Source organism: Mytilus galloprovincialis, chromosome 8 (genome assembly GCF_965363235.1).
Source record: "Mytilus galloprovincialis chromosome 8, xbMytGall1.hap1.1, whole genome shotgun sequence".
Classification (NCBI taxonomy): domain Eukaryota; kingdom Metazoa; phylum Mollusca; class Bivalvia; order Mytilida; family Mytilidae; genus Mytilus; species Mytilus galloprovincialis.
Genome location: NC_134845.1, coordinates 48711639 through 48730011, shown reverse-complemented (window position 1 = coordinate 48730011; position 18373 = coordinate 48711639). Strand labels below are relative to the sequence as shown.

Here is an 18373-nt window from a genome sequence, read left to right as displayed (position 1 = left end):
TGTACATGGAATTAAACTCCTACAAAATCAGTTCCCCACGAGAAATTGACGAAAAAAGAAACATTTAAATTTTGAAATGGTTCTGTTAACAGACCTACAAGTTCAAATTTAGTTGTTGTTGGGTTTTTTTTGTCGATGGGTATGAATGTCGTTTTGGGCGGTTTTTACGCTGTCCGAAGTTGATAGACGTCTTAATAAATCTGAAAACTACAAATTTTCATTATTACATGCGTGAGTGGATCGGTTCTGATTGAGGATATCGTGAATGCGGAAACATAAGGCATATACATAAAAAGAATGCAGCATCGGTGACCAATAGTTCCTATCATCCACGTAATATGAACTATGATGGATATAGTTGTCTCAATGGCCAGCATACCACATCTCGGACTCCTGTTTGATATAGTAATTGGATATTTAATGAATCAAATATACTTATTCCTATAGACCAACCCTTGTGTTCTTAAGGTATATAATACTTTATTGTTATGTAACATCTGTAAATTTCACAGATGACGGCAGATATGTTCGTATAGTCGTTATCTATAGCCCTCTTTTCCTTAATTTAAAGAAGTTTTATTACAACTATTGACCGAATCTCACCAAATATAAAGTTGTTTCTTGGGTGCGCAAAGACTTTTCTAACCTATAATTTACTAAAAATTTGATGAAAAACAAGGAAAATCAAGAAATTTTACAAAATGTGCAATTTTTATGCCCCACCTACGATAGTAGAGGGGCATTATGTTTTCTGGTCTGTGCGTCCGTTCGTCCGTCCGTCCGTTCGTCCGTCCGTTCGTCCGTCCGTCTGTCCGTTCGTCCGTCTGTCCCGCTCCAGGTTAAAGTTTTTGATGAAGTTGAAGTCCAATCAACTTCAAGCTTAGTACACATGTTCCCTATGATATGATCTTTCTAATTTTAATGCCAAATTAGAGTTTTTACCCCAATTTCACGGTCCACTGAACATGGAAAATGATAGTGCTAGTGGGGCATTCGTGTACTGAGGACACATTCTTGTTATTGTCATGATTTGTTGCCATGGTAACTCATTTAGTGTGAAATTGTTTTTATTTTCAGAATACCTTAATTGTACCCAAGTATAGTTTGGAAAAATTAAAGAATATGTATGATAACTTTAAGATTTGCAGTTACAATTTGGCCAAATAATGACCTTATTGCACCTACCCCTTTAACGTCACTGCATTAAACTAATAACCGAGTGTGTACATGTACCTACACGAGCAACAGATGCTACATTGGGCGCAGTATGTGCCAATCTTTGAGGTACACATGATAACATCCACAGTTTTTGATTGAGTGTTATATACCTCTATTTGGTATTTCTGGTTACTGGAAAAGTAGGACATAATTGAGCCTGTTTATGCTATTCTACGGGACTGTATACCTTTTTATGCTTGTCGGCGGCGAACAGATAGCGTCGTCTGTCATACATGTGCTTGTTTCATGGCTGTAGAATAAACCTTAGATATCGAAAAGCGTGACTTCAATCTTGTAGTCCCAGACAACCAGAACCTAAGGATTGAGGCCCACGACATGAGCTCGTGTCACTCAGTATGTTTTTATATGTTGCGTTTGTGTACTGTTGTATATTGTTTTCAGTGGTTTTTTTTTCGTCGGGTTTTTTTTTTCCTTTTTCGATCATTAAACTTACGAGGGTTAGAACAACCATGCATTATTATCTTCTGTGCTTCTTGTATAACAACAAAAAAAAACGTAAAAAATACACAGTTTTCATATTTTAATGGTGCATGCCCATAATGAAACAGCATACATGGAATTCAGTTCATTCAAGGATTTCATTCATGATATATCTTTATACATATAAACAGAGAGCCCAAGGTTATGTATTGCACGCCATTTCCCTTGAACTGTCAAATTTAGCCCTATTTTTCATACAAACGTATTTCAATTAATATACAACAATGGGACGGAAAATAAATAATACTTTGAAACAATAACAAGAAACAAAAATATACAAAAGTTAGTGTCTTAGTCGTAAAGGCGAACCAGCGGGTCTTCCATTTGCCTGGAATTTGAAATGTCTTTTATCATGCGGTTTGGAAAGCGCTGGACAGTTAGGATGGTGATCTTTCAAATGTTTGAAGTGAACTTCCGGATCCGTTGTAGAATGACCACAATCCTCACAAACGTACGTTTTGTTGCGTCGCTGTTTGTAACCAAAGCTAAGTTCCATACTGTGTACCTTGCGACTGTGCGATTCCAATGAACATCGCTGTGTGAACGCCTTCTCGCAATGCTCGCATTTGTATGGCTTTACACCTGAAATAAAGAACATAGTTATATCATGCTTACGTATAAATGTGATAGTGAGTTAAAAGAAAAAGTTCAAGTTGTTAACTTTGGTTAATTGAGTAAAAGTTTGGTTTGCTTAAAACCGCACGAGCGCAAATTGATTTATCGCGTCGATATAAACTTTGATTGATTGGTGATTACTTTACACCATACTAGAACAAAAGGCTATATCGCGGCGATGTAAACTTTTGTTGATTTGTGTAGTCTGTATGCCACACTAGCGCGAAAGGTTATATCGCTGCGATGTAAACTTTGGATGATTTGTGTTTGCTTTACGCCGCCCTAGCGAAAAAGACTATATCGCGGGGATGAAAACTTTGATGGATTGGCGTTTGCTCTTCGCCGCAATAGCGCAAAAGGCTATACCACGGCGATGTAAACTTTGATTGGTTGATGTTTGATTTACGCCGCACCAGCGCATATAGCTACATCGCGGCGATGTAAACTTTGTTTGATTGGTGTTTCCTCTACGCCGCACCAGCGCAAAAAGCTAAATCACGGCGATGTAAACTTTGATTGGTGTTTGTTCAACGCCACAACAGCGCAAAAGGCTACATAGCGGCGATGGATACTTTGACACGTAAACCTCATATGAATTTGGATGATTTGTGTTTGCATTACGCCACACTAGCGCAAAAAGGCTATATCGCGCGGATGAAAACTTTGATGTATTGGCGTTTTCTTTTCGCCGCAATAGCGCAAAAGGCTATACCACGGCGATGTAAACTTTGGTTGGTTGATGTTTGATTTACGCCGCACCAGCGCATATAGCTACATAGCGGCGATGTAAACTTTGTTTGATTGGTGTTTGCTCTACGCCGCACCAGCGCAAAAATCTAAAATCACGGCGATGTAAACATTGATTGGTGTTTGTTCAACGCCACAACAGCACAAAAGGCTACATAGCGGCGATGGATACTTTGACACGTAAACCTCTTATGAAAACAACCATCATTTAATAAATCGTTAAAGAGAGTTACTTTGATATAGTATAAGGCTACTCGTTTTATTGACCAGTGTTTTATTGCGTATGTTTAACAATTTCAAATAAAAGAGTACACATGAATGTATTTATTATTATCATTAAGCAACAGTTCGTATTCCTTTTTAAAATGCCGACTTATTGGTTGTAGATGATTACAGACGCAGAACCTGTATACTCTTCAAAAATATGTTTTGCTGATCCGAAAAGTGTTAGTTCTATGAAATTGTAAGTGTTCTAGATTTATTTTATTTTACGAGAACTGATGCTATAATACACGATTTTGTACGAACGTGCTTAAACAGATATTATATTAGAACACCTCAGTGAAGCACAGTTCGGATGTTTGACAACAATACAACTGATTATTTGAAGAAAGTAGTTGTTATGATTAATGAATATCAAATATTTATTACTAGACGTACCTGTATGAATACGAGTATGTCGTTTCAAGTCGAAAGTGTCGTTGAAACCTTTCCCACAAAAAGTGCACAAGTATCTTTTAGCCTCGCTATGACATTTAAGATGGCGGTTCAGCAACCGTTGTATGGTAAATTCTTTACCGCAAACTTTGCACATAAAGCTTCCTTTTCCGTTTTCGTCTGTAAAGATAAATAAACATTTTATATACAAGTGGAAGTATTTCTGAATATCACTAAAATTTACCATATCGATGTGCATACACAAATGGAATCATAACGCGATATGTGTTCGTGGATTCTAGTACTTTCACGAAATTTTCTACATTAATAAAAAAGTAGTCGCTTCTGCGCCCGCTTTTGGCCTCTACGAATGGCAGTAAAAAAATAATATTTACAAAAGAGTGAAAATAAAGTGGTATTGGGAGATTACAGGCAACCGTATGGACTTCAACAAATAGAAAACCCCATACTGGAAACTCGACTCTAAAAGGCCCCGATATGAGAGTAAAAATTCTAGTAGTTTACTAAAATTAATATTAAAGATATTTAGCGTATTTTAGATCTTTAAAAAAAGAAATGAAAATGTTTTATTGTAAAGTGCCAATACACTATCCAATACTGAACTAATGTCAAGTTATATAAAGTTCACATCCTACAAGGCGTATTTAAATTTTACATAATTGAATTGAAATGGACACTATTCACTCTATTGTATAATTGTACAATTTGTAACCTGCTTACCTACGACCAGTATCGCACATTAATCTTTGTGAAAAGAATTTTATTGATCTTTATTGACATTTTACAGATTTGTAAATAAAGTTAAATCATAATGAAATTTGTCAAGTGGCAACTTTTAACGATTTAGTCATTTTTAATCAAACATTTAAATAATGACAAGGAAATGTTTAATTATGAAGTAAAATGTGAACATATGGTCTTTACTCAGGCATCTTAAGATAAGAAAACAGCGCGAAACTGTGACGGCTAAATTGTCTATTTAAAATACGACACACTTCAGTCTCAGTTTGCGGCGCGTGCCAAGTACTAAACAACGTCACCTGGTGACTGAAAGTGTTGTAGACATGGAGTGATGTCCCATGGATAACATTTTTGTCTTTTGTATATCTTACAAGTACATACCTTGTTGTATATTTGTGATATCAGCAGGTTTTGGCGGCACAAATGACGGGTTCTTTATTCCGTAACCTCCATTTATCACTTCAAATTTCTGAGGCGTCTGCTGTGTCTAAAAATATATAAAAATTGAATCAAGTCATGTTGCCATAAAACAATGTCATACATATTTGCAACTAGAATAAAAGAGATTGTATTATACAATATTTCAGTGGTTTTGGTGGAAACGAGTCAATTTTTGTATTTTACATATTTTGCGTTAATATTCATTCAATTTAACACTCTTTAAGTTTAAAAGATTGATTCGTGTTTGAATTCCCTAAAATCCAGCTAAATTGACCCTTATGAAATTATATGGAAGGGTTCCGGAAAAAAACGGTCCAAGAAGATTGAAGAACAATTTGAGAAATTTTTTTATAATGTTCTTACTTAAACTATTATTATTTTCACCGTTTAAATATATAGAACACAAATGTATGCATACCTTTACGACTTTCAAAACTCCGTCTTTGGAACTCTGGTTTGGTATATTTTCTTTGGAGATAGACGATGGTGTCAGAATAGGAGACCCATGCTGCAGTGCTGCCCTCTGTTGTAGATGAGTGACTGGTGTTCTGTTCACCGATGAATTCTCCTGGTTTTGACTAGCGTTGTTTGTAATGACTGGTGTGCTAGAACATCGGTACGGCAAATTCTGAAAACAATGGTCAAAACTTTGCGTCGGACTTTCCTTATATATTTGGAATGGAACATTGTCTATACGTTGTCGTTTTGGTGTTTCAGACACTGGTGTACAAGGACGTTTCTGTGCATTTGACATATGAGCTTCTGGTATTGAACGAATCGGTGTTGACGAAATTGGAGTAATTCGATGAATTGGCGTTGTCGGATGTGGCGTTATGCTAGGAGTTGAGGTTCTCGAAGGTTGCACTGTACTTGAAGAATAAGATTCGGGCGTGCAATGGGTCCTGTACGGTAAAAATGGACTAGGTATTCTTGGTGAGAAAACAGAATTTAAATTCTGAGAAGCGTTTATCTGTGGAACCGTTTGAAAGGAACTACCTGGTTCCCGTAAGAACGGGGACCCAGTACTGTACGAGTAGTTGTAACATCTTTCAGCTTCTGAAATACGTGCTTCTGGTGTTCTCATCTGAGGTGAACCCAGTCTTTCTGAATGACGATATGAATTTGCAATAAGTGGAGCAGCATAATTAACAACAGGTGGAGGCAAATATGGACTTCTCAAATTATTTACAATATGACTAACAGGAGAGTTAAAAACAGGTGAAATCGGAAGCACTTTGTTTGTTTTTGGTGTAGATACATGATGGAAAGGGTTCCATATTTTGGGAGCACTTTTTATTGTTTCTTTTAAATTGTCTTTGATTTGTTTTTGTTCTGAAGTTTCGGATTTCTCCTCACTTTTTTCTTCCGCTAATTTCACTCTCGTGTCTTTTATTTGTTCGTTCACACACTTTTGATTATCATCTGTAAGTCTTTCATTTTTATATGAGCACTGATCCTGATTATTGTTTAATGGAAATCGAAGAGGAAGTTTCATTACTGTTGTTGGTTGTGTATCCATGGTAACTGTCTCCTGTAATGTTTCACCCATTGTTTGTCTAGATGATATAAAAACGTTGTAAGCCAGAGAAGCAAAGGGAGGTAATGGCTGATGAGGGGTTATCAGGGGAAGCGATAATGGTGCAATCCTTCCTTGAATATGTTCTTGAAAACTCGATTCTGAGATATCACTGTACGTGTTGCTATGGAAAACTTGACTTCCGGAGCTTTCCACCGAGGATATGCTTATAGGTCTAGAGCATGTACTATTGTCATGTGTGGTACTAGAAAGTGACCTGTCAGTATGATAGGCTACTTCAGCGTCAAGTTCCGGATCTGGTATCTCTGCCTTAATGAAAGTGTTTACCGACGAGGTCTTATTTTCAATGGCTCCAGTTACCGAGTCTACTGTAATAACCTTGCTTATGGCCCTTGAAAGATAGGTCGGTGATTTATCGCACGATACCACTGCTGGTAAATTTGAAGCCTCAGATTCGACTTCTACTTCTTCTTCCTTCACTCTCGGTTCTACCAAAAGAATGTCGTGAGAACTTTCAGGAACGCTCAAATCTGAAAAAAGAAATCTAAAATAGAGAAGACGGCTTAATTATTTTGTTGAAACGAATACAACGAAATCACTTAAAGTTACACACATTCAAGGGGCTAGACAATCTTCTGCGTTTGTTACAGTATACATGTATCTGCATTCAAGGAGTGTCTTTTGATATATTTACCCTTGATATTTGTTGAAGTTGAAGTTCGTCGCAAACAACAAATTGAAACACATTTTAGATTTAGAAACTGCAAATAACGACGTGTATACAATTATATATTTATTTACCTATTTGATATTTATTTGGGAAAGCTGTTATTTATCGATAATTTAGTTCTTAAAGGTATAAAAATATATTAAATTATAGCATTTATTATCAATTTGCCACAGCTTGATTTTTTTATCCTTTAAACAATTACGAAAAATGACCGTGGCAACATGTTGGTCAGATCGCTTTACAGCTGTCACTAAGAATCAACGTGTTGCATTTCTTTGACTACTTCACAACAGGTCTTGCACTTTAAGGAATTATGACATTTTAATAGATATGGACACTTGGAAATTGTTTATCTATGGTGATCGACTTGGTGATCAGTGGTGGCCGTTTCTGAATAAATCGCCTTTCCTTCTAACGTCAGAGGTTATCCATTGAATACTGTATTTGGCGTTATGTTTTGTTTTTGTTGGGATTTTTTTACCGGGCGAGGAGGGGGGGGGGTCTTGAAAACGAAGTTTTGTACCGCTATAGTTGTCCTTATGCAATTATTTCAATATTTGCTTTCTGTGACCATTCTTACGCAATCAGGATGGTTTAAAAAGAAAATAATTTAGTTTCTTCTGCTTGTGTGATAACTGAAGCAAAATTTGAAAATCATAAATTCAATGCAGTTATCAATGAAAAAGTATGGATAGCTTAAAATTCATTCACGAGACGAGCACGTGTGTCAATAAGTCAAGCATCATCAAAAATAAATTTGCGTAAAAAGTTATAACTTTTCGATCTTAACTTTAGAATGATATGCCTGAAGGAATGCTTGTAGGACCATGATTGGGAAATATTTAAATATATCACACAATGTATTTGCATTTCCTGTGCATTCATTTTAACAAATCTTTAATTTTAATAATAATGGGATGTCAAGAATAAATTATCCTTAGTGTACTCTAGGGTTTTGATTTGACCTAATTTAAAAGATATTACTTCTTGACATAAGAATGACACTGACCGGGATTCACTACCGGCAGATGTTCAAATTACTTGACTTTTTCTTCTGGCCAAAACATTGCGAGTGTTTTTTTTTTAAAGAAGAATAGATACTCCCTAGACTCCCCGCGGACCACCCCTCTGACCCTCATAAGAAAGGTGTCACATCTGTCTTTGGATGTTTATAACGACCAAACAATTTCTACCTGTCAGGTAGAGCGCAAGGTGCGACAGGTGGTAGAAAATAACAAGTTGGTCATACCGTGGTTCAAGGTAAAAATGTTGAATGGAATTCCTTTTAAATTAACGGTCATCTCGTCGCGATGATCTCCCATTCATTCAGAATTTTCAATGTGGGAACAAAACCCTGCATTCCAACTTCCCGTTCAATGGTGTATTGGGTTATCAAATTTGAATAGTTTGTAAAGACTCCTGCTATTTTTATAGGTTAACTGTTTTACATTTTAACTGTTCCCTTAACAAAAGGCCATAATTTTTCGTATTTGCTCTGTACTTCTCAAAATCTTCAAAATGACACAAAAAATTTAGAAGGGTCATTTTTCTTCGCGTGTCATAAATCGATCGTAAAAAGTTGACCGCTGTCAACCTTCGACTATGAAAAACATTACAAAAAGTTCTTTCATATTAAAAGTTCATAAACTTTATTAAAGTGTTTGCTTTGTAATATTTTGATCTTTGACTATTATATAAAACATGAACATTTCACGAAGGATGACTGATTATTTTCCTCTCAAACTAACTTAAAGTCAAGGTCAAGAGTTTGTATCTTTCTGTGCGCGCTTGTGTGACAGATTGTTATACTAGTAAGATATGGTCTTATTCAATACATAGAGCATGTAGAAGTCTTGCCCTCGCGCAAACTCGCTCTGATATGACAGTATACTCATACTTCTACTCGGAACTTAATCATTACACTGATTATAAGAACTCCTCAAAGTCAATTTAAAGATAATAATATCATTGTGCACGTCCCACGAGACTCGTCAGCAGCGCTCAAATCAAAATAGTTCGATTCTAAAATCAAACTATAATTTATATACGACCATCTATAGTATAATTGTTCATGTTTCTACTGCCTAGATGTCCCAGACCCAATTATTGTTGTTTTACGAAGTTTTCTACATGTTAATCTCAGATGGAAAGATTTCGTTCACTTCGTGCATGATCATATATATTGATATAGATATACTGTTCCGTTTGGGTTTTCATTTTTTTCGGGGTTTGAGAGATAACAAGTTCAATTCTACGGGAAAATATCATGTCTGGGATTTATTAATGCAAATTGGATAAAACTTTTGGTAATTGCAAGTGTCAGTAAAATCGAATGGATATTCTTATCAGACAAATAAATCACCGATCATTTTAATTAATTTATCGCCGTTTAAGAAGGAAGTGCTAAGATTTCAACAAATACCACAAATAGATAACGGGCAATAATTCAATAGGTGTTACTTAACAAATTTGATTAGGAAATATGACTAAGCAACCGTTGTAGGATAAAATGGAATTTTCACAACGAAAAGCGTGTATAGTGTTGACATCTTGTCAATTGAGAAATTACTAAGTGTGTGTGTTATTCGACTAATCCCATAATAACACTAACTTTGACCGAAACAAAATTGCATTGTTTATCCACCAATAAGTCTTAGTGTCTTGTTTTTTATTGACGCTATAACTAAGGATGTGGGACTTCGTTTTTTTATATTTATGTATAAATTTATTTGCTTTCTGACTGTTATATAAAAATGTAAAGTGAACGGGCATCTATCTATTCACTTGAGTTTGTTTCTGTCTGTTTATGTTAATTCTGTCACATGACCAAAAAATTTTACGTACATATATATATATTTTTTGGTAAATAGAGGCAGATGTTGTTCACATTAAGAATCTTGTATATGTTTTGTCTTTTTAGAAAAGGGCGGGAGTCTCGTAAGATTACATGTCTACCAAAATGATAGCTACATGTAGCGTTTTATTCACAGTTTGGAAGCCTCTTATTGTTATCAGTGTAAAACATTTATTTCGTTACGCAAGACTCGCCCCATTAAATGATCGAGCCGTCAAACTGTTACCAAATTATCTTGATAAAGACCCATTTTTTACGACTATTTTTACTTTGTATCGTAACGGGGAGATCTTTAAATAGTTTAAAGCCAGGTGAAACGTACAAGAAATACAGTTACAAATAGAATACATAGAAGGTGAAAATAACATTATAAGCTCAACTTTTTAAATTTTACCTGCTGAAAATATGTTTTAATTAGTACTTTTATATATTCTGCTATACATCTGTCGCTGTTTACAGAAGATTTTTATTTTAACTACACAGATGTTTCTTAATTCTTATTTAAAACAGAAGATATAATCAAACAAAGGCATATTTACAGGTAAAAATCGTCATACATGAACTTTAATTCGTGTTCATTTTAATAATTGATATCATTTTGAAAGATTGCGATACTAACCCATGCGGAAACACAAGGTGTATTGAAAGTGTGTCTGTATTTTTCTTATTCCATTTATGAATTAATTTTGTGAATTTAGCCTGGGACTATTATTCTAGTTAGTTTAATAGTCCAAATTTTAGCTTATTTTTATTCTTTTTTTCATGCAATATGTCATTCCATTACAACTACCTCAATTAAAGTCATGCTGACCTTTGACATATATAAAATTAACTGTTCCAAGAAAGAGATTTTTTTATTACGTATTGGCTGCAGAAACGTTTGGTTAAGAGCTCTATATACGTACGATCAAGATTGTAAAGCAGAGTGAGTTGTCCTGTTCCTAGCTAACTACCGATAAGAAAACATATTCTACGTTTATATATATAGAAGATTCCTGTATTATTTGTAGCACGAACTCGCCTTTGCTCGGTTACTTATTACCCGAAAATCAGTGGATTCAAACCGATTCACAAATATGTATGGAAATCGTTATCCACTTACATCATGGCGATTATAATGTAATGAAATAACCAAATACCGGTATCAGTATGTAAACTAAGAAATAATCCCTTTATCCCTAACTGTATCGTCCACGGTTTTCTCTGGATATCGCGTATTAGTTTCCGGGATTACCTGCATATACTACGGACCACCGTTGTCACAACATACGGGGTACATATTGTTTTCACTCTAATCATAATCCGTTACCGTAATCCAAAAAGGCGAAAAAATGAGATAAAAACGTCTTAATTTTGACACGTTTTGTGTTAGAATAAGAGATATTTTAATACATTCATAAACGGGTATTTATCAAAAATGATATTAATAAAAGCATAGACAGTTTCTTTGACAACATAGATATTACAGTATCCATGTATGAGAAAACGTTTTAGAGAATTGTAAGAATACATGAATGTATACGGCATCCGAGTGTATAAAAGATGTATCCGTCAAATAGCGCCAACTTTAAAAATCAATTGTCTGTGAAGCAGAAGTCTGCTGCACGAGATTGAATATCGTCAAAGACCTTTCTTATTTGAGAAAATTTCAATACTCCGCAGCTGTTACAACTAGGTACCTAAAATAGAGTCATTTTCCTGATTTCAATCGTTAATCATTGTGTAACGCCATCAATATGCTAATAGAAAAAGGTTCCTTAAATACAGCTCTCTGGCAGACGACCGTTATTGATCATGAAGACAACCAATCCCAGAACGAGGATACAGCGCCTGGCTAATGAAAAATATCCAAAATCAATATTGGAGCCTTTACGAGATTACTAAAAGACTGCAATCGACTGTCAGTGACAGATGCTAGATGCATGATGAAATTTAATCAACGACAACCGTTATATTAATTATTCACGGACATTGTAATTTGAATTTTTTGGCGCGTTCCGATGGGTTTTAAATACCTCTTGAAAAACATCTTTAAATCGTTTTAAAAAAGTTTCTTTCTTCAAAGATGTTAAATCTTTAATGTTACCGAATAATTAATGACTTTGAAATGATTATTTGTTAAATTTTTGAAAGAGAAAATTTAAATATAAAATTGTATGTGTATATTTATTACATGCCTTAAGCAATAACATGACAAATTATATATTTATATTTGTTATAAAAATGTAAGGACAATGTACAGAAGGTATATTTATATAGAAAACACAAACATCTAATTGCCGTATTTTGTAACAGACAACGGTTATCAAACAAATTAATCTATTTGACAACATAATTATATAAATAAAGAAATACAATTTTCTTATCTATTTTTTAATTTATAACCTGCGGTCCCTTTAGGGTATGATAACTTAATCAACTTCTAACCGGTCTTCAAAAGTTAAATTGAAGTTTTGAATTATATGAGTGTGGCGGTATAATCTTTAATGGTGCAGGGTTCTAACGGTGCAGACAGTTCCACAGCCGAGGCGACAGGTGAATTCGCACTGTTGAGGTGTAAATCTTGTTTGAATGTCGGAATTTTATCGATTAGGTTCGCAACGTGGTTAATTACAATAAAAACTAATTGGTGGGAACTTTATTCAATCCTATGTGTTAATGCATGGTAATTAAAGTTTCCCAGACTTTATGGAAACTTAGAAATCAACTGTAAAAACAGTATAATCTGTATGTTGTCATTGCCTAATCAAGGTCTTTATCATTACCTATTGAATAGTTTGTAACATAAACACTTCTCTAACTTTGATCTAATAAATAATACATTAGTACATTAGTCTCAAATGTCTTACTAAAAGTGGACACTATAACGGTCAAGAGTAAGTTCTTGTAAATGGTGTATATGAATTTGAAAGAAAAAGATAAATGTGAGCTTTGACTGTGTGACACTCCAATTGTATCTATAAAGATCGTATAAACCATTTTACCAAAATCATCAAGTAAAAAGGAACACTAATAATTTTTGAAATGACTTCAATATGGTTTCTGTCTATCCAAGGATTTGTATAGTTAGACTGTACAAATCCTTGGTCTATCCGAAACAGACAATTTCAAATCTTTCCTTTATAGAGAAATACTTGTTGGGAATAGATCCTAGATCCATAACAAAACCTTCCTCATTTTTTTTTTATATATTTTGCTCGTTGAAACTTTGATTATAATTCTAAGTTAACATTTGAAAATGAATATATGAATGTATCTATAAAGTTATTAAATAAATGAAATGCTATAATTTTAGACCTTTTGGTTTAATTTTTACATAACATAACTTCGGATTGGGAAAAGCGAGGATTTGTAAAGTAAGATCTTACAATACAAAGTTTTGGTAAAAGTCTTTAAAATTATTTTATCTATATCATCAAATTGGGTCTGAAACAACACATCTTAATCACATGCCTACAAATAAACAATCTTCTCCCATGTGTGGTTAACCTTCATTAATTAACCATTCTGACATTTATATTAACAGTAATACACAATTCTCATGATAATACACATATACACGATGATTATAAGACTAGTTTAATTAATTAATAATACTCATTTGTATCTGACATGGCAATAAACATCCCTATTTTATCAAATAAAATCTCTAGACCAAGGATTAACTTGACAGAGATAACATTGATTTATTACAATCATAATGAACGTCTGCAGTTCTAACGGATGCTGACAGATGCCCGTCGGATACAGGTGCTAGATATTTTTGTTAAACAGTTGATAATTTTGATATTTTTACCTTTTTAACAAAAACCCGTTATATTTAAATAACGGTATTACTTTAATAGAATTTTAAAAAGATGTTTAAAAATCTAAATAATAAAGAAGATATTAAAGGCCATCATTTTCATGCTTGATTACATATGAAATAAACATACCTTTATTATTGTGGTTCACGTGAAGTTCAGTAGAATTAATTTCACTATCGTCTTCACTTTCTGTTGATGATGGAGTCTCAAATTGTAATGCTGTTCTTCGGACTAAAAAGGTCCTGGGCATTTTGTGAACTGTCACATTGATATAAACTCTTTTCCTACGAAATGTCAATTTAACACTGAAAACATGAGGATTTTGTGGTTTGTATTAAGCGCCGTTCAGCTGATCAGTCGTTTCTGCGCAGGCGCATCAAAACTAGCCATTCAGTGATCGGGAGGTATTGATATGCAAATTAGTTATTGTAAATAGCGGTATTTTCAAGTGTGAAGAATTACCTCGTGGAAACCGTTGAAATGAATGAATGAAAAGATTAACAATAGAAACGGTAACAATTGTAACTTGAATTGTTATCGCGTTTATTTTGTAAATGTACACACAATAATAGATTATTTACCTGGCTGATTTTTTATTTACATAGGTAATGCAACGGCCCAAAAATTTCACAGGTTTTTTAATTGTTACATTTCTTTAATTGGATAAAGTAACCTTAAATCAATTTTGAAAACGGAAAGTCATTTTATTTCTTTTAATATCCACAAAAAAGAAGTAAACATCCTTATAAACAAAGTTAAAGGGCAAACTTAGGTCAGTAAATAATGCTCTCTTCAGGGAATTGTTTGTCAGTCAGGAAATGAGAAAAATATCATGGGACTTATTGAATCAAAATTGATTTCTTTTGTAGTAATGGTTTCCGTTTAGAAATTACTATAATTCTATAAACGTTACCATGGTATTCTGATCAAAAGATTTGATAATTTTTACACAGACACATTAAGAAAAGATGCTTGTTATTACGAATTTGTTTTAAAATACAAAGGGATATACCATGTAAATTTTATGTACATTAAAGATTTTTTGGGGGAAGTAATTGTAACCCTCCTGACCGATCATATCCCCATTTATAAGAACATTGGAGATACGGTTTATTAAACGGTGATGGACGGCTTCCTCTGTTTCTAAACGGGGTCTTGTTTTAATGCGGACATTATGGATTCAGAAATTACCAAATGTAACGGCTTGATTTTATATGTTTGCTCGTATCTAATTTATTAAGTTTTTATGTCCATTCATCATTTCCTAACGAGATTAAATCTTTTCGTGCACGTTGACTGGTTTTACACTTTAATTTCTCTTGGATAAAGAAGAAAGAAAACAATCCAGTTAAAACGTCTTTGCTCACCATCTATTTAGGTTTTTATATAAACAAGATTCCTTCCGAAATTATTTACTTGCAATACATATTATTATAATTAATACCATTTTTAAGTGGTCTGATTTTACGTAATTAATAAATACAAATTGCTACATCTCCTTATTCTTAGATCTTTATTTGGGATGTTTTTTTACTTGTATTTTTGTTCTCTCATTTTTTCCCCATGATAGACTCTAAGACTGATTTATAAAACAATTTTAAAGTTTTAAGTCGCTTTAACTATTGTTCTAAGTTTTCATATATAAACCTAAAAGCCCGACTTTATTCTTTTTTAATACACACACTCTATCGATCCAAAATTCCGTTACTACGGACTCAATTCTATGGAAAACTTCAAAGAAAAATTTCAAACTTTCGTTAATGAGTCAATTTTTCAAATTTTATCAAGTGATTGTTCAATATTTGAGTAATTTCAGATCGATCAGCGATAACAATACTGTAAATAAATTGATTTATGGACTTTGTATACAATCAATGATTGCCCGGTAAAATCAAAGTCCCGGATTGTAAAATACCCCTATGTCCCCTGGTCTTAATAAACTGGTTAACAACTTGTTTTACAATTTAATTGAATTTTCGTAGATATTCACTTCTGAACCCGTGGGTTAAAACAGCGAGAAGAACTTGATTTCCTCTGTAAAACACGAACGATAAACTGTGTTTTGGTCGTAAACTTTAAACACCCTATTGTTACGCTGTAATTTACATATATTAAGTTGGAGTAAAATTTAAATTTTATGGTTTGTTTAATCTACATCAGGGTAAATTACCGTGAAATGATTAAAATTGTATCTCATAATTACAGAAATTTGACGATAATTTTGGCAGCTATACATTAATTCGATTTTCCTATCTTGAATATAAAATCTGTACTTTCTGGGGCCACTTGTCTCCTATTTATTTCTTCGATGTTTTATAACTTAAATGAATTGTAAAATTCAATTTGAACGTTTATTGAATTTACTAAATGGGGTTATTCTGTTATTAGAAGTATTTGAATATGGGAAGAAAACTGAAATACAGTTCCTATGGTTATTAACATCTATAACATTTGATCCCTTGTGGAGGCATTAGCAACCATACCACATCTCTTATTTTTATATATCATTTCTTGTTTTGGTCAACGATTCCTGCATTGACTTTTGTTTGATCTAAAAGTCATATATTTATTTTAGCGCTAATATGAACGATTCTGACAATTTTTAAAAACTGTATATGTACTGTCAACCTATTTTTTCCAGACATATATGATAGAATGTAGGACAGAAAGTCACAGGACAAAAAGTCACAGACAAAAAGTCACGGACAAAAAGTCACAGGACAAAAAGTCACAATTCATTTTTTCTGATTATTTTCTTTGAATAAAAAACGCTTATTTCTACAAAAATATTTTTGTATTTTTCTTAAACTATTGTATATAAACCAACTTTTTAAACAAAATATATAAAAAAAATATCAAAGATTATCAAATAATTGTTAAAAAAACGAAATGTCAAAGTGACTTGGCACTTAAATGGCTTCATGGTGCCAAGAAAAACATCTTTTGCATGATTAAAATTAAATAAATCTTCATTTTTCAAGTATAATGACACATTTCCTAAACTTTAATATGAATATATGTATTTAAAAGTAAATATTTCAAGATATATTCTTATATATTAAAAAAATTGTCAATAAATTATTTGTGACTTTTTGTCCTGTGACTTTTTGTCCTACCAAATTTGTGACTTTATGTCCTGTGACTTTTTGTCCTGTGACTTTCTGTCCGTTTACCATATGATATATAAGTCCACCAATGTTCCACGAAAGATTTAATGTTATTTGATTCACGTCCAATGGTAAATATCTCATAATTATCCAAATAACAACAAATACAATATATTTATGTCCTGCAATAGGGGGTCGACCGGGTGGAAGGACGGACAATTTTGAATTTAACTAGAAAATGAGGTTGTATTTTATAGCCGCCGAGACAGAAGTTTGACCTGGCAAACGGACAGCTACGGAATTTTCAAATATTTTTTGCGGTGCTTCTTTAAAGAGCCTGGTAGTCTCTTTTAATTAGGCATCACATTTATCGTTTAAATTCAGACCCTCTAATTTAGTTTTGTAACTTACTTATATATAGTGTAGCTGAACGTTGTTAACATATCCAATTTAAAGAAAAAGTCAAAGGTTTTGTTATTAGAGGTAATTTGTTTAGGCACCAGAGAGAACAAGAATGCAAAGTGCAAAATGTCAAATGAGAAAAAGTTCACAATTCATCTAGAAATAAAGATGTTTTTTTATTACCAAATATTAAAATCTCTATATGTTATAGATACACAGGTTGGAACACAATTATTGTAAAATATTGTGAGGAACAAATAGTTAGTGAGAAAACCTGTCAAAGAGAGGCGAAAAATGGCATAGGGACATTCAAACTCGCAAGTAGAAAATAAGCTGTCAACACCATGGATAAAAAAAGACAAACAGACAAACAATAGTACACAAAACACAACATACAAAACAAAAGACTGAGCAACATAAACCTCATCAAAAACTGTGGTGATCAAAGTGGTTATTTAAAAGAAATTCCCGTTTTAATGTTACCATGAATATATCCTTTGCATTACTATAAAACTTGACGAAGTTCTTTGAATCAAAAAGTTTTCTCACTATAAGTATTTCAAATTTTTAGTCTGAACCCAAAGGAATGGCTGTAGCTTAGACAAATGGTAATCCCTGGGAGTATCCCGACTAGCAGTGAAACCTGCTTAAGTGGCGCGTCCGTTTGGGATAAATACGCAGCCATGTATGATGGAATCAGGATGTTAATTCCAATGCCTCTTTTAGGGAAACTTTATGATTGTCGTTTGCTTTACTTACAGCGGTAAGTAAAACACTGCGAATTTTCGATGACATACATTCTACGTTCATAAAAAATGTAAACTTTTGATATGTCTTTTGATTGAGTGTAGCCATTTCAGTTGCTATTTTATAGTGTGTTTTTCTATGTTGTGATGTTACACTATTGTGTCAGATAAGGGTCAAGGTTTGATACCATTAAACGTGTAAACCTGCTGCAATTGTTTGCTCCTGTCCTAAGTTAGGAATCTGATGTTC

At 33.4% G+C, this 18373-nt stretch overlaps 1 protein-coding gene across 2 annotated transcripts; it reads right to left on the bottom strand.

Moving 5' to 3' along the window:
* Positions 1-1746: 1746 nt before the first annotated feature.
* On the bottom strand, positions 1747-14205 carry LOC143042109 (uncharacterized). Of its 2 annotated transcripts, none has more exons than XM_076214366.1 (5): positions 13998-14205; positions 5360-7022; positions 4882-4987; positions 3742-3918; positions 1747-2301 (listed from the first exon to the last, which is right to left on the bottom strand). In XM_076214366.1, exons 2-5 carry the CDS (start codon positions 6488-6490, stop codon positions 2003-2005), a joined length of 1713 nt encoding a protein of 570 aa, XP_076070481.1. In that variant the 5' UTR covers positions 6491-7022; positions 13998-14205; the 3' UTR covers positions 1747-2002. The 2 variants fall into 2 exon arrangements, with proteins under 2 accessions (XP_076070481.1, XP_076070480.1); XM_076214365.1 differs by having other exon boundaries at positions 5360-7008.
* Positions 14206-18373: the final 4168 nt, after the last annotated feature.